The sequence below is a fragment of the Opisthocomus hoazin genome, chromosome 4 (genome assembly GCF_030867145.1).
Source record: "Opisthocomus hoazin isolate bOpiHoa1 chromosome 4, bOpiHoa1.hap1, whole genome shotgun sequence".
In the NCBI taxonomy this organism is placed as follows: Eukaryota; Metazoa; Chordata; class Aves; order Opisthocomiformes; family Opisthocomidae; genus Opisthocomus; species Opisthocomus hoazin.
In genome coordinates, this window is record NC_134417.1 from 91,328,742 (window position 1) to 91,353,753 (window position 25,012).

The following is a 25,012-nucleotide window of genomic DNA, read 5'->3' on the forward strand; positions in this document are numbered from 1 at the left end:
GATATCCACAGGCCAGGCTAATCCACTCCCTCAGCACCTGAGCCTGAGACAGACAGGTATCAGTGTGCTGACAAAAACAGAACTCGGTTTGTTCCTGGCACGACTTCAGCAGTGGGCTGGCATAACTTTTGCATAGCCAGTTCCTTGATGTGCCGATAAAGGCATCAGCGTATTAAATATCGAGCCCTCCTCAAGAAAACTCTGTTGAAACTAGGAAGGTTTTGCCCAAAATCATGCTGCAAAATTGCAGCTTCCTAAACCGTGCCAGCCTGCGGCACGTGCAGTCTGAGAGCCAGCTGCTCGCGAGCTCTCACAGACAGGCTTTGCTGACGTGCAAAACCTTCACTCTTCATGTATTTCATCTCCATTTCTCATCCTTTTCTGCAAACGGTAAAGAAATGACATGATCCGAGGCTGCAAAACTACACTGCCAGTGCATTACAATTCATGGGCACGATGCCCGGGCTCCCTCCTTTGCACTCCAAATATCTCGCTTAACTCTTCTCTTGTTTCTGCTGCCGAATGGCCTGTAGAAAGATATCCTTCACTTGCTCCATTGTGTCTTGATACAGTTTAAAGTCTTCCTCTTTCGTTCTCACAGTAGTCTCCAAAGCGGTCTTCAGAGCTTTGTTCTCATCCAGCTGGATCACGAGCCTGGGAGGAAACAAAAGGAGACTTTCACGTGAGCTGTGGAGCTTCAAAGCAAATCAGAACAGCGCTTCAGCTCTGGGGAAGAAAACACGGAAACACGTGCTCTCTGGTAACTTTATGACAGGCGTTGAGAAAGAGCAGACTCAACACTCCTTCCTCCTCTCTTTCAGGTAGGAAAAAAGTATCAGATGACCAAGATACTTTTCAGATCTGTTTTGTTAAAGATTATAATTTTATTTTCGCTAACAAGCTTGTAATCAATGCACGAGGAAAGAAAAAGAAAAATAAGGTGTCTTCCTTGCACGTGTTTTGTGTTGCTTAACATCTGCATTAGCGTAACATTCCTGAGTATCTGTACAATTATTAGAAAATTCGTGTAAGAATGACACAGACCAGCTCAAACCAGCGGATCTGTGATTTCTACCGAGTCTGCTAGGTTTCATCTTCTGATGAGCGGGTGCAGGTAGTATCCCTGTCGAGAGGACAGCAATGAATTTGAGCTACGGCGAGTAAGACAGCGCGGAGGAAGGGGAGCCATACCTTGTGCTCAGCTCCTCTATCTGCGATTCCAGAGGCAGCTTGGACAGCTGGGCTGCAGAGAGCTCCTTCCTATCTCTGGCATTAGAGGCGAGTCTGGAGTGACTCGCAGACCGGCCTGTAGATTTAATCACAAGATGGAGTTTTAGTAAAACAAGCAACCTTTTTCTCTTGGTAGCACACAGAGTAAATCTCAGGAAACCTTGAATAAATAATGAGGAATCTGTTCTGTGTACATCCATGAAGATACTGTAAATACATAGCACAGGCTTTAATCTCCTTTCAGCAAAATGAAAACATGATGAGTTTGCATTGCAGGGCTAAATGCAGAAATACGTGTGCCTGCCTATTTAGGGAAGAAAAAAATTCATCCAAAATATTCAAGTGGTCAAAACAATAGGTGATAGAAACAGCCAAAAAGGATTATTTTGATGTTTATCTTGTCATTGTCACTTAAGATTATGATGACTGTTGTTTCCTGAATGCCTGTGATAAAGTTTGCGTGTGGCACTCACTGAAACAGCTTTTGTAAAGCACTTTGATCCTCAGCGTAAACACAACATAGGTTAAACGCAGTAAAGCACTTCAACGCGTACTTCAAACTAAGGTTCTAAATCGGGAATGCTGTCCTAAATAAAGGCCCACCCAAAACATGCAGCACTGCTCCTGTCATTTCAAAGGGACACAAAAACTTTTTTCAGGGTTATAGAGAAAATAGAATTGAAATGTAATGCTGGGACTGGAGAAGCAAAAAATTGTGAGCGACCAGTGAACGCCTACAGTGGAAGAAGGCTCGGAGAAGACAGGCAAGGACCAAGTGCTCAAGAAGCTCAGAAAGGAACGTAGGCAGTGACCACAGCTGTCGTAGAGGATGCTGAACTTCGCCCAACACCAAGAGGACTGGAGGGTGGTCTTCTCTAAAACAATCAGTTGAAGGTCCTACCTGCCTTGAGCCAGCCAGACCAACATGAGGGAAGTGTGTATGTGGTGCAGCCCAACACAGAGCATGAAAATCAAACAACCGGCAAAATGAATGTTGAAGAAAACAGGTCTGACCTGGCTTCACCCCGTGCATTCCTTTCCAGCAACTGGGGACAGCCAGCACCGTGACAATGAACATCTAGGCTGGTAATGGGAATCATATTTGTGTCGTGATTCAGCTGTACATGGCAATTGCTATATCGTGCTTGTGTTCTGATTTCACTACATCGCTGTATCACTTTTCCACATTAAAATCCCACATAACATCAAATGTCTTCAAATAAGTGAATTTGATATTAAAACTCTAAATCCTCCTCAAGTGGAATATCTAAAAGAACCTGGCCAGAGAGTATTGGACGCTGACCAAAAACATACGAGAGGAAAAGGCTACGTTGTATAACCAAGAAATGCTTTTGATCTTGACGCTGTGTTTTACAGGACTGAGGAAAACCTGCTGTTACTTACCTATTCTCCTCTGGGATTTTTCTTCGGTATTTAGAAATTTGGATAAGACAGAAGAAAACCCCGAAAAGCATGAATAATTTTAAAACACAACTGGGTTGTTTCTAGCTACTCAGCATCATTATCTACTTCCCTTGAACTGAGGAGACTCGAAGCATTAGATTAGTAATTAGATCAGCTCTCTCCAATTTTGCACTTTCAGAAAGAAAAGAAAATTTGATGTTAATTAGCAGGTTCTTTAGTCTCTATGTTATATTGAAGCTTTTCATTCCTTCTTACTTCCTCAACTATCTGGCATGAAAGCATTTAGATAACCCACATGCTCTGCTGAAGAGCTGCATTACGGACTTGTAGACTCGTTTCTTGCACAAACTCCAGAGAGTTTTGGCACATCACAAGGGGCTGAGCTCTCTTCAAAGAAGGGTGGTGAAATAGATTGTTACCTACTCATCTGACAGACTTTGAGGGGATTTCTTCTTATTAGTCTTATTGCCAATCCTCTTCTACGTTTGCTTTTAGTCCTTAATCAGACAAGACTAATGAACTGAATATTTAGTAGGAAGGAAGCGGTCACGCTGGTCAGCACAGCCTGCTTCCTCTGGCTGTGAAACGCCAGTCTCCCAGAGGTGAGGCACCCAACCGTTACTGCAGCACGACGACTCCACCAAAATGGCTCAGGACCTGGAGCATTTATCACTGCATCTCTTTGAGGTTGCAAGGGAAATCTAAGTGCAGCAGATGTATGATAACAAAACAACACATCAACGCTTTACGCTACCAGGTTGGAGAAAAGTCCAAGCACTCAAAAATTCAGTTAAATTATCCTCTAGAAGACAGCACCAAAATGTTCCCAAACTATTTAAGGCATGAAGTCAGTAAAAAGAGCACCATTGAGAGCTGTATTCCCACAACGCTCAGCTGGCTACTCCCTGTCCCTACGTACACCCTGATTGCTTTCTCTGGGCACCTGCAGAACCGTATGAGGGCTCCAAGGTCTCTCACCTCTAAACCCTCCTGGGAATCACAAATGGCATCCCACGATACCACTTCTGGGAGGCCCAGCACTGCTCTCCTACCAAGATGGATGTCCTATATCTTAAAGGTCAAAAGCTGCAGCACTGTTTCTCAGCACTAGGTTTCTGTTAGAATCTAAGTTTTTCTGCAGTACTTTCTCTGCTGTCAGGCTCTTGGTTAATACAGGTAAGACAGCTCTAAAAAAATCAGTGCTCACAGAAAAACACATGAGAATGAGTCAGTGTTGGCCAGAGCCCTTTCTAAGAACACAGTGGTTCTGCTCTAAGGAAAGGATCCGTATTTTACAGAGGGGAGTAGGTTTCAAGCAATCATTCAGTCCCTATTCAGGATAAAGGCTCCTCTGAATCCTGGTTCCTTGTACCTAATACTCTTTATTTGCTGGATGGGTGAATGGCAGCACTCCCTTTGTGGTCCTAACACCATGTAAACATCTACACTGGAGACTCTAGCTCTCCTGGATGAACCAATTGAACAACAACATGTGATTTCTCGCATCATGATCCTGCTCCACAGAGATCTTATCACCAAACATGGATATGACCAAGACCACTACAGTGGGAGATACAAAGAAGCAAGACACCAGTGCAGGTGGAAAAGGAGGTGACTGCTTATAGAGGTCATAGTGCTCAGTGCAGTTCAGCCCTAAGCAGCTGATGAGGCAGCATTAGTACACACAGTAGTGCTGGATGGAGTCATGGTGGAAAGCCACGCCATGCGTCTGCTGAGCTGCTGGCCAGTCCCACTACGGCCTAAGATCATGCATTTCAGCATGAGGCAGGCCAAGGGCTTGTACAAGGTCTCTGATGGGGCTTGTGATCTCTCGAGTCACTGTAATCTCAACCTGAAGACATCCCAGTACTCGTCAAATTGAAATTTCTATTTCTACTGTTCATCTCCTGGCATTGCCCTGGTTTTGGTTAAGACAGAACCGATTCTCTTTTAGTGAATCTTCCTTACAGCTAAGTTGTTCTAAGTAACTGCATCTTTCTGAAGCTGGCTGCATATTTTACAGACACTGTCCACTCCAAAGATGGTAACACCTAATGTTTATAGTTATACTGAGCTAATGGTAGGAAAGGAATGCAGAAAAAGGCCCCTGTTTATAATTATTACTATAGCAGCTAAGGTCACCCACAGATTTCTTAGGTCCCACAAGTGAGGAGTCAAAAGGGTCGCAATTGCAGGGAGGGGTGGACAGGACAGGTGACCCGATATTGACCAACGTGGTATTCCATGCCAAGCACGCCATACTCAGTTTAAAGCTGGGGGAATCACGAGGGTCTCGGTCTCTTCGTCCATGGCCGCCTTCTGAAGAGGACCCTGCTCATTGTTCTGCCTGCAATCCTGATTCAGATTCTCACCCGTGCGTTCCTGAGTCCAGTTCCTGCCCACTGCCAAGGCCAGTCCGGGACTTCCTGGGGCTGCCTGGCAGCTGCTGGTGGGACGCCAGCACCCGGCACCCAACTCCGGGAAACTCAGTGTTGGTTTTGTATATTTTGCATTATTTCTCTTATTATTACTAGTATTATTATTGTTATTAGTAAAACTTTTTATATTCAGTTTATAAGTCTCTCTCCCTTTTCCTCCTTTTCCCTTCCTCTGGTGGGAGGGTGGGGTTAACAGAGAGTGTCTGCCACTCAGTTTATTGTCACCCTGCTTTAAACCATGACAGGTATTTAAAGTCTTTTTACTTTATGAAAATACACATAAAAAGGGAAACCACTGGAAAAGTTTCCTTAAGAATATGTGCCATTTTATTGGTTTAGACACTTTACAGAATCAGAGTCCTCAAGCAATAAAGGGATCTGATCAGGGAAATAAAAATTTAACATCCACCATGAATTCTTCTCCTTCAGCTATGCTAGTGAGGCTTTCATATTTATAGCAGGAGATTATCACGTTCATGGGATAATAAATTACACTGGATCTAATTACTTCATCACCAGCAATAGTTTTTCATAGACACTGACAGGCCTTAAATTGGGATGCGTCCTTTAATTCTGCTCTTAACCTTCAGCTGAATCTCTCGGGCAGAAGTGCAAAGAGAACACGGCAGTGGGCACGGTGGTGACACAGTGCCAAGTTTTTTTCTGTAGACTGTCCTCCCATGAAAACAACACGTTGCAAAAGTTCTGGTCCCACTTAAATCTGTGGCAAAATCCTCTTGAATTAAGTGGGGCCAGGATTTCACCGTCTGTATTGGTCGACTGGTCTGAGGAGGTCCAAACTGCCGTGTGTAAGGTCAAGCACTTGCGTAGGTTTGACAGATGAAAGTCCAAATGTCGTTGCTGTCTATTAACCCCAGAGGTGGGACAGAGGACGTGGCTGTAGGTAAGCACTCCACCTCACCTGTTTTGCTCCTCGGGGGAGGTTTCTGTGCACTTGTGTTCCTCCCTGGATCCATGTGAGGTTTTTCAAGCTGCTGTTCCAAAATGACGCATCGCTGCCGCTCTTCCTGAAGCCTCTTCTCAGCTTCCAAGAGTTTATCGTTGCCTTCCTCCACCCTGAAAGGCAAAAAAATGGTAGTTCAGCTTATTTATGTCACGACTACTAAGGATCAGTCAGTCTGGACACTGAATCCTGCTTCATGCTGCATAGCTCCCAACAGAGGGAAAAGGAGAATTTTCCACGCATCTGAAGGCAGAAATCCGAGTTCAATTGTTCCAGATGATGTCCTCCAAATTTGCAAAACAGAATTAACTAATAAGTACAGTTCGTTAATGGAGGTTGCGTAGATCCCTTAACGCTGGCTACTTGCATGAATTTACCACTCGGATGAGCAGGCAAGCTGCAGATTCCTGAAGGGAATTCTTTTATTACAGGAATAGTGCCTTTTTTTAAACACAATGGGAAAATTTGGAAGGAAAATAGTTTATAAAACCTCTGTCGAGAATTTAGCTGTTTTGCGTCAGTTATCTGCAAGTAAGAAAAGAAACTTGATGTTGCTTTTAATAAACTTGGCCATTAGACACCACCGTGGAAGGGAGTGGAAAAGGAAGTGGTGGCTTGCTCTGCGGCGCAGAACGGAAGAGCAAAGTGCCTCTCTGTTCACCCCACACAACATCTCAGAAAATTAATGACAAAAATTGGGTGTGTGCCTACAGATGTAGTCAGTGCTGCATCTCGTGTGGGGCAGCGCCTGATACCAAATGATTTAAAGGAGTTTAAAGCTAGAGAGAAACCTGAATTGACTGGCTGTATGGTATAGTGCAGAATAAAAATTTCCTTCTTGACCCCAGGGGTGATAGCTGATTACTCCCTGAATCGAGAGACTTGATTAGTCTTATTTCCCTCTTAGCTGGCATAACTCAAGAAATATTACAACTCTAATAAAATTATATCACTGTCTTAAAAATCTAGCTACAGGCAAGACTCTGACCTCCTGTGGCAGTGAATTACCAGGCTGGTGACACGCGAAGAGAAATTACATTTCTCTCCGTGGTTCTGAATTCACTAAACTTTCATTTGACCAGGTGTTGCATCCACGTTAGACAAACAGCGGAGGAAAAATGACAAGACTAGTCGTTTTTTATGAAATCTTCTGCCAATGTGAATAACTGAAACATTCTGCTAGTGCTTTCCCCTTCCCAATCCTACAAACCGTTCACAAGGGAGTAGCTTCGGACGTGATGTTCTGCTCCGCAGTGAGTGTGAAACACAGTCCCAAATATGGGCAGCTGCTCCCACTCACGTAGCCATTCCCCGTGCTCCTCTCTCAATTTAAGCACTATATGTGTTACTCGAGCTTTGCTGACCCATACCCCAATAGGGGAAGGGAAGAGGAGGAACGCCTGATGATTTTACATATATGCATGTTGAAATATGACTGGATGATACATTATCCTGAGGTTTTCCACGAGTTATTGCACACAATCTCACAAAATTTACTTTACCTGCAGGAGCTCTTGATAAATGTGTGATAACTGTGGAGCTGCTGAATCATCAGTCTATGGTACATTTCACAAGCAACTGTGCACTTCATTGACTCCGTGCTCTTCCTTATCCCATATTCGTGACGGTCCCTTTTCAGCTATCACTCACACCTCCACCTGTGCTAATTGCGTGGCTCTATTAAAGTCACTGGGCTTACAAACATGAGTAAGATTCTCCCAGTGTGTATTTCCAGGATATAGCCTTTAAAAGCACCTTTACCACAGTTTTAAAAAAATGGATTTTTCTGACTGTGATTAGTTGTACAGGACAAAAATTAGACAAATGAGAAATGGTAACTATTGTAAAATTAAGCAAGCAAGCAAGTAAGCAAATACTGCCTACTGTATTCAAAAGCACGCAGACAGAAGTATATCTTCCTACAAGCTGGAATACAGATTTGGGAGTCAAATAATAGACATTCTCTAACTGGGAAAAAAAGCAGTAGCTGAAAGGTGTCCAAAGAGCAAAGACTTTGCTTTCTCCGCCCTCCTAAAAAATAATTGGCTTTTAACATCATCTTAAATTGAAATGAATGATAGAAAAAAAAAAAAATCACCACTATGCTTCAATTAAACCAGAAGAAATTCATTTAGAAGAGGATACAGCAAAACTTAAAAGAATGTGAAAAAGGTTTTGGAACAGAAGGCAGATTATAACTATAATTACAGTATTTACTACCGATGAATAATATTGCTGCCTAAATAACACCATGCATATATAAATACATGAATTCTAGTTTTATCTAGGTGCAGCATGTTTGAAGATGACTCCATTTTTTCTGCCTTTTGTTCTAAAAGAATAATAAAAAAAGATGAATCATCAGCTAGGCAGGGAAATTGAGCAGAAAAAATTTAAAAGCCCCTATTTAAGGAAAGGATCCCACTGGCAGCGTATGGTGCACTGTACCACATGCCATAGACTCTCACGCGTGTCCAGCGCTCCTTAATCGCAGCGTCCCACAAAGGATGCTGGTGGAATCAGCCGCTACCTTTTCTGCAGCACAGTGACCAGTTCCAGGAGCCTGTCTCTTTCCACTTCAGCAGCCTGGCAGAGAGCCTTGTGCTCTGTGATCTGCGTCTGCAGCACTTGCAAATCCGGGCTGTCTGTGGCAGCAAGCCTAAAAGCAGCAGAAGCATAGAGAGTCTGTTTCCCATTTCACAAATGAAAGAAATGAAACAAAGACAAGATTTGAAAAACATATCAAAATACCCTTGTCTGAAGACTAAGCCAGAATGCAGAGCCAGGCTCGCTACCTCCCCCCAGCATCAATTTCTACGCTGCAATAAATGGAAAAGAAGTATTTGGAAATAAAGCCACCGTGAGTTTCATTAGCAAGGTCTTTCCCTTCGCAAGGATGCTCTTCCTTCCCATCACCCCTGAAAACAAACTTCCACCTCTGATCAATTCACTAGCACCGACTCTCCTCCCACTGCTACCGCCAAAGTAAAAGCAGCCTACGTCTGGATTCTCCAAAGCGCTACGCTAAGCTATTAACTGGCATGCGATCGATTTTCTCCCACTGAAAGGCTTCAGGCAGGATTAGTACCATGGCCGTTCTTGTGCCTAATATGGGGTGAAAGGAAGAGGCAGTTTTCCCATGTATCCCGTTATCATGTACTTCATTAATTCTCCGACCTCTCCGCACAGGAGTATACAGGACTGTTCCCTTTGGAGGAAAAAGCAGGAGAAATCTTCGTGGTTGGGGGTGAAAAGCTAAAAATGGGATTTATGGGGCATATAACTAGCAATCAATTAAAAAATGAAGATAGCAAGAAGACAGTAGAGCTTTGTCAGAGCTCTTTGGCAGTATCAGGTAGAAAGGACGGTGACAGAAGCTGTTTGTTACAGAAACGAGGCAGACAAGGACAAGGCTTGTCAGCAGCTTGCGGAGCATGGCAGGAAACCTCCCTTGTTGATGATGAAGTTTATGTACCTACCTTCCAGGTGTGATGTTATTACTAAGAAGGGAAGGCTCAGTAGCTGCCGACTCTACAAGCATGTGGCCCATCTTGGACACTGTGCTGAGAGGAAGAAAGCTTTGTTAGGCACTGAGCTCTACGGAGGGCAGGGCTCCAAGAACTCGGCTCATTTTCCAGTGTCTGTGTTTATTGCTGCCTTGTAGGGAAAAGACTCCCACAGCCGCTAAGCTGGTGTCACACAGGCTCTGCATACACAATAGCTCAGCTTGCTCCCTGACTCCAAAACACGCTGCAAAACCACTTTGTGTCTCCGTTACGCAAAAAAAATATAGCTCAGTGTTTGACCTCTGTGCTTCTGGGGGTCCTTGGCTGGCACTCCAGACCAGCATCGTGGAGCTCCAACATCACGGAGTAGCCACGCAGCAGCTCGTGAGCAGGAACAGCTCTCGACACTGCTCGGCTCCAGCTGAGCATGCAGCCACACAAGCAGCCGCTGCTGCTCTGCTTCCTCGCAGGCGCTGCCTTGGACCCTCGCCGAGAGCACTCTCATCTTACGCCTTCACTCGCTAGGGTGAGATACAAGCAGCGGTTACGGTGCTGGTTTGATGGTGTTTGCACGTCGTATGCTTTCATAACCAATGGTACCTCTGTTCTGCAACAAGGTGCGCAACTTGGATTTCCAAATGCCTTTTATAAAAATATAATTTATATAGTTTTCTGAATGCTTTTGCTTTGTGGAGACCCTCAGGAGCATCCGTCGGGCTTACTGTCGTAAGAGGAGTTGTCAGCTGGTAACACTAGAGTATCACTCCCAGTCTGGATGGGTTTTATGCGTAACGATCTGTGTGCTTCGGACGTAAAATTCTTGCGTCTGTTTTCCAAACTTGAGCTCAGCTGCCTAAAGGCAAGTCCCCGTAGACTAAACCCATGTTTCCTTGTCTTTAGGCTGCAGCTAACAGAGGGTAAGGCCGTAATATTCTGGAATGGGTAGAGCGGCCTTCTAGGCTAGGAGTGGTTAATCCTAAAAATCAAGTTAAGGCTGATAATGACAGAAGTGGCCCAGTCTAAAAATGCAGATTTTTACTTCGATATCTCCAAGGGGCTTTAGGTCCTATTTATAGCATTTTTCATTTCATCTTTGCTGATAGGAAAAGATGATTCACTAAAGTAAAACGGAATAGAGAGTTCATGAGCATATTAAAGTTAATGGAATGAGTGAGCCCTGCTGACCACGTTATTAACAGCTCCTGCAGTTTTCAGACTCATTCATCGCCCACCCGACGTGCCAGCTACTTTCATGACAGAGCTATGTTAGCCACGTATACAAGCAATAATTTATGCATTGCGCTTAGAGGCTTCTACAAAGCCATTACCCAACCTCATTCTCCTGCTTGCCTTCAGCAGACATATGAAGTAAAAAAGGGGATAAAATATAGATTTGCTGCGTGACAGCACAACAACTTTTGCAGATTTAGAAGGGGGAGAATAAAGTCAGTCAGAAGGGTGTAACAATGGAGATGTAGAAAATTTCAAATTAAGCATGTTTTAACTTGAAAAAACAGAGAAAAATTTTTCTTAAATTATGTAGTAATGCTCTGCTTAGACTCAGGGATACATCCAAGAATTTTAAAGCCAAATTCAGTGTCTGAACTAATGTGGTAGGTGAGCTGGAATTTAACTCGATGAAAAATTTCCTCCTTCATCAGAAGGCCAGTCTCAAATCCTCATTGTCAATTAGACCATAAACTCTTCAGCAACAAAACCAGCATTTTAAGAGGAAAGGATATAACTTGCTCTGGTATTACGGTCCCTTCACGCAGCCAGAGTAACCCAGAGTCACATCAGCGTAAACAGAAATCAGACTTACAGCTGTATTAAGATTAGTACAATTTACATAGTTCTCAGTGAGGCTTTAAAATGGGTGTTTGTTAAGAACAAATGATGTGGTGCGTTTTCAATGTTTCTGCAAGGAAATCCTACCCAAAGCATATTTATTGATTTAAATAATGTGCCAGTGATTTAGTGCTTACCTAAAACAGCGTTTTGTATTAATTCACTACCCTGCTCTCAGAAGTCTGCTCATTAGAAGCCCCGTTTCTCATAAGAGAGAAGAATCACGGGCACTTAAGCTAACCCCATAAACATCTGAGCTGGAGGAAGAGAATTAGCTGCGCTGCCATCATGCCAAATGTAGTAATGTCTGCAAGTCTGTATATCTTTTTCTGTTCCAGGACGAAAGTCCAACAGATAATGTGATTAGAGATTCCCATATACTGTAAACAAGCTGCCACAGCTATTGGCACCCAGCACTTGTGGTTTGATACAACTGTCTGGGAAAATCATGCTTCCGAATAACTCACAACAATTTTAAACATTGACATTAGGGTCTTCTTACCAAGCAGATCCAATCCTTCCAACCTGATTGCTGCCTGATGCCAGAGCCTTGACCAGAATAAAACCTGGATCTTCTGAGTGCTCAGAAGGTGGTGTATCAGCAGCTCCTGAACCGTCCCCTTGATGGGCAGATTTCTTCTGTCAATGTTGGAGAAGGTTATAAAACCAATTACACAGCTCAAGGGAAAATAGCTGCATCAATGCCTAATCAGCAGCTTGTGATTATTGCTACAAGCATGCCAGAACTTTTGATTTACAGGACTTCCTTGGAAACTTTTATTTAGTTTCTATCCACTGCAGGATGAAAACACAGCAAAAGTCAGTAAAAAGTGCAGTTTCTGATGAAATCAGTGTCGCCAGAGAACTCGCAGAGCAGCACCATCAGTACCACTGCCAGCGCAGTTGGTTTGTGTCCCTACCCGAGTTTTATCTTTGGTTCAACGCTCTAGCCTCCATTACTGAGTCATCTGACAGATCAAAATGTTACTGTAACGGTACAGGGTTTTACACTGATGGGAATTGGATGTCTAAATACTCCAGCGAAACCTGACTGTAAGATATGAGACCACACGAGAAGCTTTTGGCAGGTTAGTGGGCTAGTGGGCTGCCTTTCCACCCCTGTGCCTGTGCTCTGGCAGTAGCACCATCTTCCCTCAGTTTGCAACACTAGACCATAAAAGCTGAAAACCTTTCTAACATACCAGCCCATAAGGGGCCAACCTTCCCAACTCTTTCATCTGTACAATGAAATTTCTGTATCCCTGAGACCCATCAGACTCACATCAATAGTTTGGAGATCTGAGGGAGAGGAATTTTTTGAAGTGATTTACAGTGGGAGACAAGAATGACTTACTAAGGGTCCCATCACTCCAAGAGGGGATGTAGCTGGGTACCACGGCAGCCTGCTGAATTTGGCCTCGTCTATGTTTGTTTGCTTGCTTCCTTCAGCAGCCAAGGATGCTGAATACTGAGAAGTCCCCATTGCAGCCCAACCCTTGCTGTCAGTCATGTCACAGTCTAGACATGGAGCCACGTGTGCATGTGATTGATATTTCTGTGCTTTTCTGCTGCTTAAACAGCTTGAAGAAAAGTTATGTACATGCAGGAAAGAAACTTCAGAGTTACAAGAGAGAATTCCTGCTTTACCATTCCATCAGGAAAGACTGTCAGTAGGACAGGTACTAGTGTCTCGACCCAGCGACCAGCTTGGATAACAAGGGAGAAGGAAGTGGAAGAGCACATCTAAAATGACTACAAAGTGTGCTCCTCGGGTTAACTTCTTCTGACTGTCTACCTGAAGTGTGAGTTGCTCAATCTCCTCTTCCAGCTCTTTAACCTTTGCTTCTCGTTCAGCCACCATCTGTCTGAGTTGCTCTATCAGGAAGTTTTGTTTCTGAACCTCACTGTTCAAGTGCTGCCCTAGTGTCTCCTGGGATTCCTTGTTCTGCTTGTCTTCCTGGCTCAGGTGCTTTAAGATCTCCTGCATTTGCTTCTGTTGGCTCTGACAAAATAGAAACAATGAGTGAAATCTTCACTTTCGAACACAATGATTACTATCACACCCTCCGGTGTTTTAGACCCTCCAAGAGAAATACCCATTTAGGAACGTTAGGGCAAGCCACAGCCCCACCAAACGCATTCCTTGGAGTAAGCACATTGATATCATTAGCGCTACTCCAAGAATTTGGTCCATTATGGTTTATGCATGAGATCACCTTGTCTGGTTCCCAGCATCTGTCCCTTGAGAAGACCGCACAGCAATGCCCAGATACACGTGGCTGGGTAAGACAGTCTGTCCCCACCTGGTCATATCACGACTTTAGTGACTGGATGGTGCAAGTAGAAAGGACCTGAACAACTGAGAGATTCCATTTTCTGGCAGCTTTGCTCCTTGGTGTAGCATAAAAGACAGCAAAAAAGGCTGGCCTTTGACAAAGAAGGTGACTTGTTCACAAACTGGATAAAAGTAAAGATTTCAGTTTGCTTTTGTGTGAAATTAGAACACCTCAGATTGTGTGATGGTGACATTAAGAGATGAGGGTTGTATAAGACAACAGCAGGGAGGCTAGGCTGCTTTACCAGCGGGTTTTGGAGTTTTTCTCACACTGACAAATCTAATGTTTGTCAGAGAGTTTGTTCTGTCAGGTCAACAAACTGCAAGCAAGGTGCTTCTGTGATGTAAGGGCTAAAACAAGTTAACCATTCCTTCCCAAATACACTTGCATCTTTATAATAATTTTAGTGAGAATGCTGGGACTTAGCAAAAGCCACAACTGTTATTTGGCTCCTCTGGAATGTGCCTAATCTGCTGGTCAGCACCCACACTGCCCGCGGCTGCCTGGTGTGCAGAAAGGTGAATGCAGCTTAGACATGTCTTAGCTAAAACCTATGCACAGAACCAAGGCAACGCAGGTGATTTGAAGCTTGTGAGGAGCTAGATCAGGAAAAACCCTACTAAGCAGCAGCATATTTTCTGATTTTTTTTTTTATTATTGTAATTGGGGAAGACTATTTAGAACTATGGCAGGACAAAAGGGTCCTGCAAGACCATGACAGCAGCCATTTACTTCAGCATAACCGCTTCTTGAGTCTCCACTAATACTCTTGGTTTTGAAGGGGCTAAGTCCTCTCAGCTCCAGCTACTGCAAGTGAATGCCACACGGTTTGGTACTCATGGTTCACCTTGTGTGTTTTGGGCTGTGTAACACAAAAAATTAAAGTGCAAGATCGCAGGCATTCTCAGAAAAGAAAATACCAGTGGAGCTGAAAGCAGAACAGAGAATGCAGTCTAGCTTCATGGGTCAGGAATAAAGCTCTTCTATACCTACTAGCCCATCTTATTTCAATCCTTCTGCAAAATGTTTCTTACAACTCTTGCAGCTTAGAGCCACTCGACTGCAACTGTGTCACGCCTGGTGCTGTCTTGCAGCCTTTACATGATCTGATCAAAAATGAAGGGCTTTAGCTGACTACGAAACCTCCGGCTGTCACAGTTTGATTCATCAGGCCCCTGCGTACCCTAAGGTTGTCTGTGGCATCGTGTCATTAAATGACATCACGTTTCATCCCTTATAGAAAGAGGGCTGATCTGCAGAGGCTGGGACCAACAGTAACAGTCAGACTGTACCAGTAAGGCGTCTATGAGCTCATCGTCGTGTTTTCCTTTCTCCAGCAAGGTTACGATCTGTTCCTTCAGGGTTTTCACTTCGTTGCACAGTACTTTGTTCCTGGCTTTTGATGCATCAAGCTTTTTTTTCATTTCCTCATGACTTTTTTGAAGAGCATCATGTTCCCCAGTGAGTTTCTGCAGTGATGCAAACACATCATAGGAAATGACAGTTACAGCCTATCACCAAGTCTCAGATGCTTTGGTGAACTCAAGAAATCACACATTGTCTGATAGAATCCAAAAAATGGAATTGGCACACCGTATCATCCCTGAGGAAGTAGAAATTATAAATGCTACTACTCACTGCCTGCTTGCCAGCATCAAAAAAGGTCTGTCTGCTCAGGAATACAAGTAGACTTGGTCAATTCAGTATGTGCCAGGAAGCAAATGCTACTTTTGTCTTAAAACCTAATTCTGTATGCTCCTGCTTTTTCGTCTGCCTCATCATTCTCTGTGGGGAAACTCTATTCCTTCCATATACATGGCGGTGATGCCACGCTTTGTATCTACTAGAAGATGTCCTTGGCATACGCTGTCCCCTGAGCCATGCCTTTACCTAGACGAAACGCCAGCAGTGAGGCAGTAATGGGCAAGTACAGGGGGAGCTGTTGTGAACGGAGCCTGAAACACAAAGGCAGAGCGGAACCACGCACATTACTGTGATTGAGGAAAGCCCCCCCTGTGCTGTGTACCTGTAGCTATAAATCTGCTCTTCCATTCTCACGGCCAAGAGTGAAAGGTGTGCATCGCCCCACTGCTCATCCTGTTGCACGGTTAAATTGTGGTGAGAAAAGCAGCAGCTACTCAAGCTCTGGGATGGTGCCAGGTGGCCGCTACAGAAGCGAATACAGGGAAGGAGCACAGAGAGATGCGCTTTGCTAACCTGGATACTTGTAGCTGACCCCCACCACACACGTTTCCTGCGAACACAGGCCTATGTATCCTTTCCACCTCAGGATTTACTACGTGCCACTAACTATAGCCTCTCTCAACCCCTAAATGCCTGTTTATTTTTATAGCAACTACATCTGATAAATGGAGGGTAAGACCCATTTTCAGAATGCCTCTTAGAGGGTGTCTGGTGTAATTCTCAGTTTTGTTCTGCTTGCAGGTAGAAGCCCATAGCCATACAGATACATGAGGTGTGAGGGGGGATGCTTGTATTTAACAGCGCGTGAAGAATGCACATCTGGCCACAGGGTGAGGGGGATGCTACAGAGCTTGGATGCAGCTGTAGCAGGCTTCTTTCTGCATGTGTCTTCAGTATAAACCCAGTGCCAGCTGCACTGCAACCCAGGGCCTCTCCCCCTCTTTCTAACATCACATATCATGCACAGTTGCCAGGTAGCCACATTTCAGGTCAAGTGGATGCATCCGACACATGAATCATGAAGCAGAGGGGAAGACCAAATGTTGTCCTGCGGAGGTATGCCTGGCCATGCAAGAGTGCAATAGACACAAGCATGGAAGCCTTTTGCTCAGTCTGTGAAGCGTGGCAGAACTTCCTCCAGCAGATCAGGTGGGTTTCCAAAGTCGTCTCTGGGTACAGTGTAACATACACCTTGAGAGTAAGGCATGTTATTACACACTATATACCCATACATGTGAGCTCTGTCAGCTCACAGGTTTTTACCTCCAAAGTTTCTTTCTTTTCTTTTTCCAAGCTGCGAATCTTCAGCAAGTTCTTCTCTTGGGCTGACAACTTCCTTGGATCAGTAAGGGCCACCAATTCCTCATCAATGTCACTCAGTGATGTTCTGGTCTTGTTTTGGCTCAACTGATTCTCCAGCTCTCGAACCTAGGGGACAATAATGACAACTCACCTAGAGCCTTAACCGGGAGTACAGTGGTCCAGCATCTAAGACCACATAACCTAAGAGAACTCAAGAGTGTAGCATCGTATTACTTACTTCCTGACATTATCATGGTTAACTAACAAAGAGCAGTGTCTGTTCTTTCAAATTTAAATTTGTTAGCTGCTAACAAATACACAGAAGTCTAAGGCATCTGTGCAGGGAGGAGATATGACGTAAGAGCGACAGGAGAGTCAAGACATGGGAGATCTGTACCTTATTGGAGCCACATGTGGAGGCCAGGCAGGCTCTCCAAAGCATCTTGAATGCCACTAAGCACATGTCTGGGCAACAGAATAATACCCAGGTCTCCTCTAAAAGGGCAGACACCCACTCACTTATATACATTTAAGCATCTCAGTCTTTAGCAGAATCACCATCCAGGATGCCCACACAGTAAACATTTAAGGCACAGTTCACTAGCCTGAACATAGGTACCTAGCACTGTTTGAGATGTCCTGGGATACTGGAGATGCATGCGACACAGGATCCACAAGACATCCATAGTCCTCTGGAGAGATGACCAGAGGTTAGAGGGACACCCTACGGCATCTCGGCTGGCATTAGACACCTATGTGTGGTCAAGTGAACTCAGCCCCTGCATCTCAGCTGTTCACTGCAGACTTCTTTACAGTCAGTAGAAGGACACGGGCACTGCTACAGCAGTTCCTCTGCCTTGTTCTGGAGGTGTCTTCTAAGATCGGATCCACCCACCAAACTTTTGACCCAGTGACTGTATTTACAAGATGCTCACTGACTATAGAAGGGGCCCAAGGAGACTGGCTCAGAAATGAAATTTCTATGTTACAGTACAGTATATACAGTCTAAAGATGAATCCCAGCCAGGGGGTCAAACGGAATGAAAACGTAGTTTGCTCAAGGGAAAGTAGAGGTTAACAATTTCAGTCAGAGGGCAAAAATCACAGTTAGTTGGCATATAATTAAACAGCAGAAAAACAGGAAAAATACGTATCAAATTGCCTAAGAGAAGTACCATTTAAGATGCAGATGAAACTGCCTGCCTGTCTTAAGCTGACATTTCAGCTAGACTGTGCCCTTCAAAAGATTCAAGAGTTAAAGATTTTACTGACATTCCCGGGGGAACAACTTGAAAATCTTATCTGGCCTCAATTCTTCCCGTCTGAGTTTCAGCAGTGAACAAAGGTGCCTAAGTGAGAGCACAGACACTGACAGGGCTCCCTCTGTACTCAGTGGAGAGAGGCATCTTCAAAACACCCTGGGATTTCAACTAGGCTGCCATAGCTCTCCAAGGTCACTGCACTCTCTCCTTTGACACAGATGTGAAAGATACCCAGCTTAAATACCGAAGCTTGCATGTTTGCAATAGACTCATTAATATAGTTTGCAGGAATTTTGAAAGACCCTGCATACATCAACATGTATTTAAAAATTAACACCCTTCCACCACACACACATGTGCGTGCATGCACACACACCCACGTACCAAAAAACTATTATAAAAGTTACCATAAACTGTTCTATTCTAACAGTTGCTTTCTTCAACAGAAAAAAGACTGGCCATGCAGTTGCAGCAAACGCTGTTTGTACTGGGACACACCTTATAAGCAGGTTTAGATGTTAAGAATTACTTAATGAAGAACTAACAGTACCTTTAAGTCAAGCTGAGGTAACACCTCTATGTAGCAAGAGCATCCCAGCACACAGCTTACACGGCACCGTGCAGGGTCTTAACTCACCTTGCTTTGGAGAACAAGAATTTGCTGTGCTCGTCCACGCCAGCTGCCAGAATTGGTCAAGAGACTTTGAATATTCACATCTTCACCAACTTCATGTGCTAAAAGCTATGAAAAAGGGATTAACATCAATAATAAGGCCAGGCTGAAATACATGTGTTGGGGAGAGGGGAGGAAAAGCTGCGCTCTCTAGCAATAAACACAAACCACTTCATCTTTACACAGTGGCCTTTATCGCCTGCATCTGATACCCTGCATCCCACGTGATGTAAGCTCTTTCAGATCCCTAGCACAATACAGAGCGTTGGTGCTCAGAAGGGGTTTGGCTAATGTGACTCATTTCACTTTGTGAGGTGGGTAATTTAGTATTTTGATGTTTTAGCAATATTCTTTGATTTGTTTTTTAAATGTGAATCTGTGTTTTGCTGCCCACCTATGGAGACCGTCAAATTGTACCACCTAGCTGTATAGCTGGGTGTCCAACTGCGCTACTTTTGTAAAAAGAGGATTTCAAACTCATCACTAAGGTGCACTAAGCATTACCGACAGTTTCAATATATGCAATTATTTCTCATATAATAAATACTTAACCAGAACTAAACAGGAACGGAGTAGAGATACTGTTTTAACACACCCCCTTGCAATCAGGAATTGAGCCAATCTCTCTTGCACATTTCCAACACTGCCACATTAACGAGAGCTAAAGTTAGTATGAAGAGCATTTAAATTATTTATAAAAAGGTCAGCAGAGTTCTATTTTTAGGACCACAGTCTCTACTCTGATCTGCATTGCAGGTCTCTTATGCAAAGTAATGAAATCAAAGGAAACAGAGCACATAGTAATGCATTAAAATCCAGCACAAATCAAAAAGGAAAAGGTCACTCTGGATGTCACTCCAGAAAATGTTGAAACACGTGCTTTAGTTCAAGCGTGGTCTTTAACACCATTGACTCCCATGGGACTGAAGCCTACATTAAAAGTAAATACATAATTAAACGTCTTGGAAAGGAGGAATGGGCATGAACATATGCTTCAAGTCAATCACAAACCTATTTTGCTGAACTGCGACTTTCAAACCTTGAAGAATCTGTACCCACCATAGCAATAGAAATAATGGATGCAGTCACCCAGCTATGGTGGCAGAGCGTGAAATCTGTGTGTCCATGTGCATATCTTTCCAATACAGCCACTACACCTGCGTCTTATCCCCTTACAGTTCACTGGAACACTTCATGGAGGCTAATCAAAGCTCAAAAGAAAAGAAGCCTTCTGATTCACTAGAATATACCCCTTGCACAGGACCCCAGCCACTGCCTGCGTCCTGCAACAGTACCTTTTGGGTCATCTTCAGTTCCTGTTTTGCAGATTGGAGTTGGTTACGATACTCCATCACTTTAAAGTTGGCTGTGGTTAACTTTTCTTGCAATGCTTTCACCTCTGGACTTTCGGCCTTTGAAGAGAAGAATGTACTTGCTAAGAACAAAATCCTCAGGGAAAAACAGATCCGTCAGGATCACAGAATCTTTTTTTTCCCAGACCCCTGCAAATGCTTTCCCTAATTTCTGGGGTCATAGAGAAGGTACAAACCGAGCAATGTGGTCACAAAGCTAGTGACAGGGATACATCCTTGTCATAAGAAAAGGACTGCACAACAGGAGAGAACCAAGTATCAGTTACTGATTTCCCCTCTTCAATTACAATTCATACCAAGTTTCCTTCTATCATCTTCAGAGTTGATTGCTTGATTCCTGCATTACCAACACCAAGAGGGCGCATTTTTTCTATGGCTGTCTGTAGCTGGAAAAAAATGCATTGTTGTTATTTAATGAATACAGTGATGAGCATACCTCCATGGAATACTGATTAACAAAAAAGTACAACAGCAATTTTCATGCTCTTGGATGTTTATTTACTCTAGAAAAAAAATTACTTCTTTTTCCCTTGTTTTTTAAACACAATCAATAGGAAAGCATACAATTTTTTTTTCCTGAAATACTTTCCAAAGAAGCGTGTGTTATTTTACTCCAGGATAACTTGAGTGAGAATGCCTCTGACTTGCTGAGATGAGATCAGTTATCACGTATAGAGACTTCTGGGGGATTTTATCACCATAGGTTCATAAAATAAGTGTTTATACATAAATGAAAACCCAGTTACGGTACAGATCAGGACGTTGTCTCTAGATTCTGGATGCCAGTTTACCCACAAAATCACAGGATATTTTATAAAAAGCACATAGTTCTACTCACCAGAGGAATATAAAAGGAGAAATGACTACCTAATGCCCTATAGCTGAGATTTAGTAAGGATGTTAAGGCTCTTCTTCTTTAGCTCGAAGGTAACATTTCTTGGCCCCTGAAGAATATGTCTCCTATTGCTTGCCACAGCAAAGGCAGGCAGACATATAGCCCCTCCTGCTTTGAACAGTGTCCTGTGCTGAGGTTGCAAAGACTTCTCACTGGACGGGAGCGCCCTGAATTTGGAGCTGGAAAGCCCATGAAGTGTTGCTTTAAAGGGCTGAGACTTCATTCTTTGAGCTGGGCAGAAAAATCTCAATTATTTGCCTGAATAAAAGAAGGCTGTAAGGAATAGCTTCTTCATTACAGTGTTATCTGGGGAAACAGAGAGCACAACTCGGATCCAGCTCTAGTGCTAGCCCTTCTTTGCGAGTACCCCAATGGTTAGGCCACCCCTGCTATCCAGTTCATAAACTCTTTAAGTGAATGGACTGAGAATGAGAAATTTCAGCTAGTGTTGGCAGCTGCTAGGTCAAATTCCAAGGAAATTTTCTGTAAACATCCATTTGCAGTCTTTGTTTACACGTACCACCCTTTGCTAAGTGATTACTCAACAGCCACACCTTCCATTTTGTTCATGGGAACACAGTCACATTAATACACCATTTACATATTTTTCAGTTTTCATACGAGCAAACAGCTAACAATTACATAAAATAACAGTGTTTTCCACTGGTGAAAGTACATATTGTGATGCATTGGTAGGGTACCATCACCACAATTCATTCTGCAGAGTTTAAGGCATCTGGAAGCAGGCGTATGGGGTGCAACTCAACTGACAAATTAAAACTTCCTTGTTTTCAGCGTGGGTGTCTCTACAAAGAATGGAGTCTGGGTGACACAATCAGGGAAGTCTAGTCTTCGGCTCACTCTACAGCAGACACCCACATTACATCAAGTGGATGCACTGACTGCAGACTCTGTTTTGCTGCCCACCCACCTCTGTCTAATCCCATTTGAGGCATCTGAGGGTATCCAGCAGTCTGAGAGGTCAAGCGGCATCTCAGACGGTACTTCTACGCTTACACGTTGGCAACTGAATTGCACTTCAGCTGTCTTGGTTCTTTCCACAATCAATGTAAAAGATGAGCGTGTCTAGACAGTGATCCAGCTTGGCTTAAGAGTTACTAAAGGGATGTGAATCACTGCAGGTTCCTATCTATGACAGCTCAGCTCCTTCATCACTCAACATTTTTCATTGATGCCTCCCACTATCAAATAATGCTTTAATTTTACCCATCTTTTATATCTTCATACAGTTCAAGTACAATCCACAGACTAAGCCAGTGACCATTAGTTTAGAGAAGAGCCAGCTCAGATGAGGCTGTGAGAAAACATAGACCACTGACCAGGGCATGGTTTCAGCGGGGTTCACACTGTGGTTCATCTCCACCTCAGATGAGACAGGTTGCTGTGTTTGGTTTGGATTTTGATGGTGCTGGTGTCTAAGGCCAGATTAGTTCACAACTAAAGTGTCCATCTCTGCTTTGACCAGCAGTTTTTGTTTCCTGAAAACTTCTGTTTGCTTTGAGTTTGATTTCGTTTCCCAAAATGTCTGCAGTCCTTTCTTTTAGGTCAATATCTGACAATATTTTAAGTTTCTGTTTGAATAACGGTCCTTAACACTTCTGCAGTAGGGAATTATAACCAAGTTGATTTTTCTTGAAATTATTCATGGCTTGCTCCCCTACTGGTGTGATTTTGTAGGTGCCCAGCTACACCTGATATGTCTTAGCCAGCCTGCCAACTGTTTGGCAAGACTCCTCTGAACAGAACACTCTGGATTTCTGCAGAAGATCTCAAACACTTCATCTACCACATCTTAATCTTTCAGGTAACTGGGGTACAATTCAGATAGATGCATGATTCATGTTAATAAGTGACTGTGAAAGATGGAGTCAAAATGCACTTGTCAGCATGACAAATGTTATTGATCCATTTAAAAGACATCTTCTAAGGAAGCAAAGTGCAGAAAAAAGCCTTCAAAATTACACAAAATTTTATAGGTGTTGTGTAAGGGAGTGCAGTAGTAGCCAATGAAAAAGTAAACATTGACGTCGGGGCATCTAATTTCCATTTCAGCAGTCACCTGAGTAAAGTTATTCCTGTGAATGTTTAGCACTTATAAAAAAGTCATACTAAACCAGAAATATAAATTTGCCTGATTTGCTGTCTTCAGTGATATAGTTTGTAGCTGTCTCGGTTCTGGAAGTACTTATACCAGAAAACAGCTTTCATTACATGGATGAATAAAGCTTAGAAGAATAGAGTACTAATTCATGGCTGGTATTAACGAGGTGGGAATGTAAGATGTAATGGTATGAAATTTGCTCCTTCTCACACACAGAAAAAAATAAATCAGAAAAATATCATTACCATACTTCTAGAAAAGCTTCTCTGCCTCAAATACAAGTGAACATTCCTAACTGATATTTCATAGACCTTTCTCTCATTATAACTTACTGATATTCTTTCCTATGTCCTCCTTTCTGCAAAGGTGGCAACAACTAAGGGCGCACATCTCTCTCTCCTATCATGGACAGAAATTACAAGAACTCAAAGCCAGCATGGATGCAGGAGCAAATTCAAAACGGGAACATGAATTAAACCCAGTTTCCACAGCTCCTCTATCCCAAAAGCTGGATTATTATGTTTTAGCATGCAAAAAGAGAACCAGAAAAATGCCTCACTTCTTTCTCCAGCTCTTTGACTTTGTTATTCAGTTGCTTCACTTTGGCTTTTTCACTCTCAGTCTCGGCAGTTATCTCACGATTCCTTTTGGCCAATTCAACTATTTTAGTAGCTGCAACATCTCCAGCTAAACCAGACGCCCCTGAAAAGTACACATAAAAGCAAAGGACACATCTTACAGGCGAGATTCAGAATAGATGATGCTTTTGTTCTCTGTCCAGTGCACAATGTACTTTTATTGTATAATCCATTTCTCTCAGAGCTGTGCCAGGCACTTAAATGAACAAGTGAGGGAAAAGAGGCGTCAGAGACTCCAGCTGGATTGCTTGGTCCTTGGAGTCAGCATCATGCTGCGGCTATGAAAGCCATATTTCACACTTCAGCAACAGCCACATGTCAGAAGGCCACAACAGTGGTCGTAGCAACACTGCTACATAGAAAGGGTAGAGGGGTTTTCTGCTCACCGCTGTGAAGGGCAGTTATGAAGGTAGGCAGATTTTTACGACATATTACAGAAAAAGACAATGCTCTCTCTTGCACTGGTTGTTTACTACTGGAGGAGCTGCTGAAACAGAGGTGCAAACTTTTCTAGACATCTGTCCTAAAAGGTCAGGCACACTATTACAGTTGGGTCCTGGATTACGTCCAGGAAATTTCATTGTGCCTATTTATATGCCCCTCGCTATTAGGCATGGAGCCTTACGGTGTTACTCTTTTAACTGCTCTTTTAAACAGACACTTCATTCACCTCCTCTTCAGAGAGGGTTTGCTTAGTGTCACAGACAAAGTAACCCCCAGGACTGGCTTGTGTGTCACTTGGCTTTTGTTAACATCATGTAGGCGAAGAAAAGTTCTCACACAAGTGCAAAACCAAAATGATTGCATACAATGTCCACGGAAACCTCTCGCTCAGCAATGAACACGAGCGTGCAATAACAAATCCTGGGTGGGATATATGAAGACTGAACTCGGCTATTGTCATCCTTCTTAACTCTTTCATCCCCCTACAGTGCCCTGAACTAATGACTTTTCTACTGACCTTTGTGAAGTCTATAGTCAAGAACCGGCGTGAGATGCAAGGATCCCAGATCACTCTTAAGTGAATTCTGAGTCCCACAAACCCCCTAGAGACGTTAAAGGGGCTATGCGAAATACAGGTGAGAACAGAAAATGACCCCATGTCACTATTTAAAAACATTGTAGAGAAAAAAATAAACTCATTATTTTTAAAAGCGTTTCCACTGTTCTTACTCCTTTATCTGCTAGGTGTTTCCCCTCTCATCTAGAAGCTACTTTTTCCTTCATTTTTACAATAAATAACGGCTGCTAAGGATCACAGTAATTACTAAACTAACCAACAGCCAGGTTGGCGCT

At 43.4% G+C, this 25,012-nt stretch overlaps 1 protein-coding gene across 3 annotated transcripts in view; it reads right to left on the reverse strand.

The window, feature by feature from the left end:
• CCDC13 (coiled-coil domain containing 13) overlaps positions 1 to 25,012 on the reverse strand; it is a 33,740-nt gene continuing 8,728 nt past the window's right edge. For 2 of the 3 annotated variants that reach the window (XM_075419897.1, XM_075419896.1), the window contains exons 4-16: positions 23,638 to 23,780; positions 20,358 to 20,447; positions 19,984 to 20,100; positions 18,653 to 18,757; positions 16,715 to 16,879; positions 15,040 to 15,216; positions 13,207 to 13,413; positions 11,914 to 12,050; positions 9,537 to 9,620; positions 8,588 to 8,716; positions 6,016 to 6,170; positions 1,192 to 1,306; positions 1 to 654 (exon numbers count right to left, since the gene is read on the reverse strand). In XM_075419897.1, the coding sequence (XP_075276012.1) occupies positions 495 to 654; positions 1,192 to 1,306; positions 6,016 to 6,170; positions 8,588 to 8,716; positions 9,537 to 9,620; positions 11,914 to 12,050; positions 13,207 to 13,413; positions 15,040 to 15,216; positions 16,715 to 16,879; positions 18,653 to 18,757; positions 19,984 to 20,100; positions 20,358 to 20,447; positions 23,638 to 23,780 (1,784 nt within the window). In that variant the 3' untranslated portion in view covers positions 1 to 494. The remainder of the gene's footprint in view (positions 655 to 1,191; positions 1,307 to 6,015; positions 6,171 to 8,587; positions 8,717 to 9,536; positions 9,621 to 11,913; positions 12,051 to 13,206; positions 13,414 to 15,039; positions 15,217 to 16,714; positions 16,880 to 18,652; positions 18,758 to 19,983; positions 20,101 to 20,357; positions 20,448 to 23,637; positions 23,781 to 25,012) is intronic. The other variant, XM_075419898.1, reaches the window with a different exon arrangement.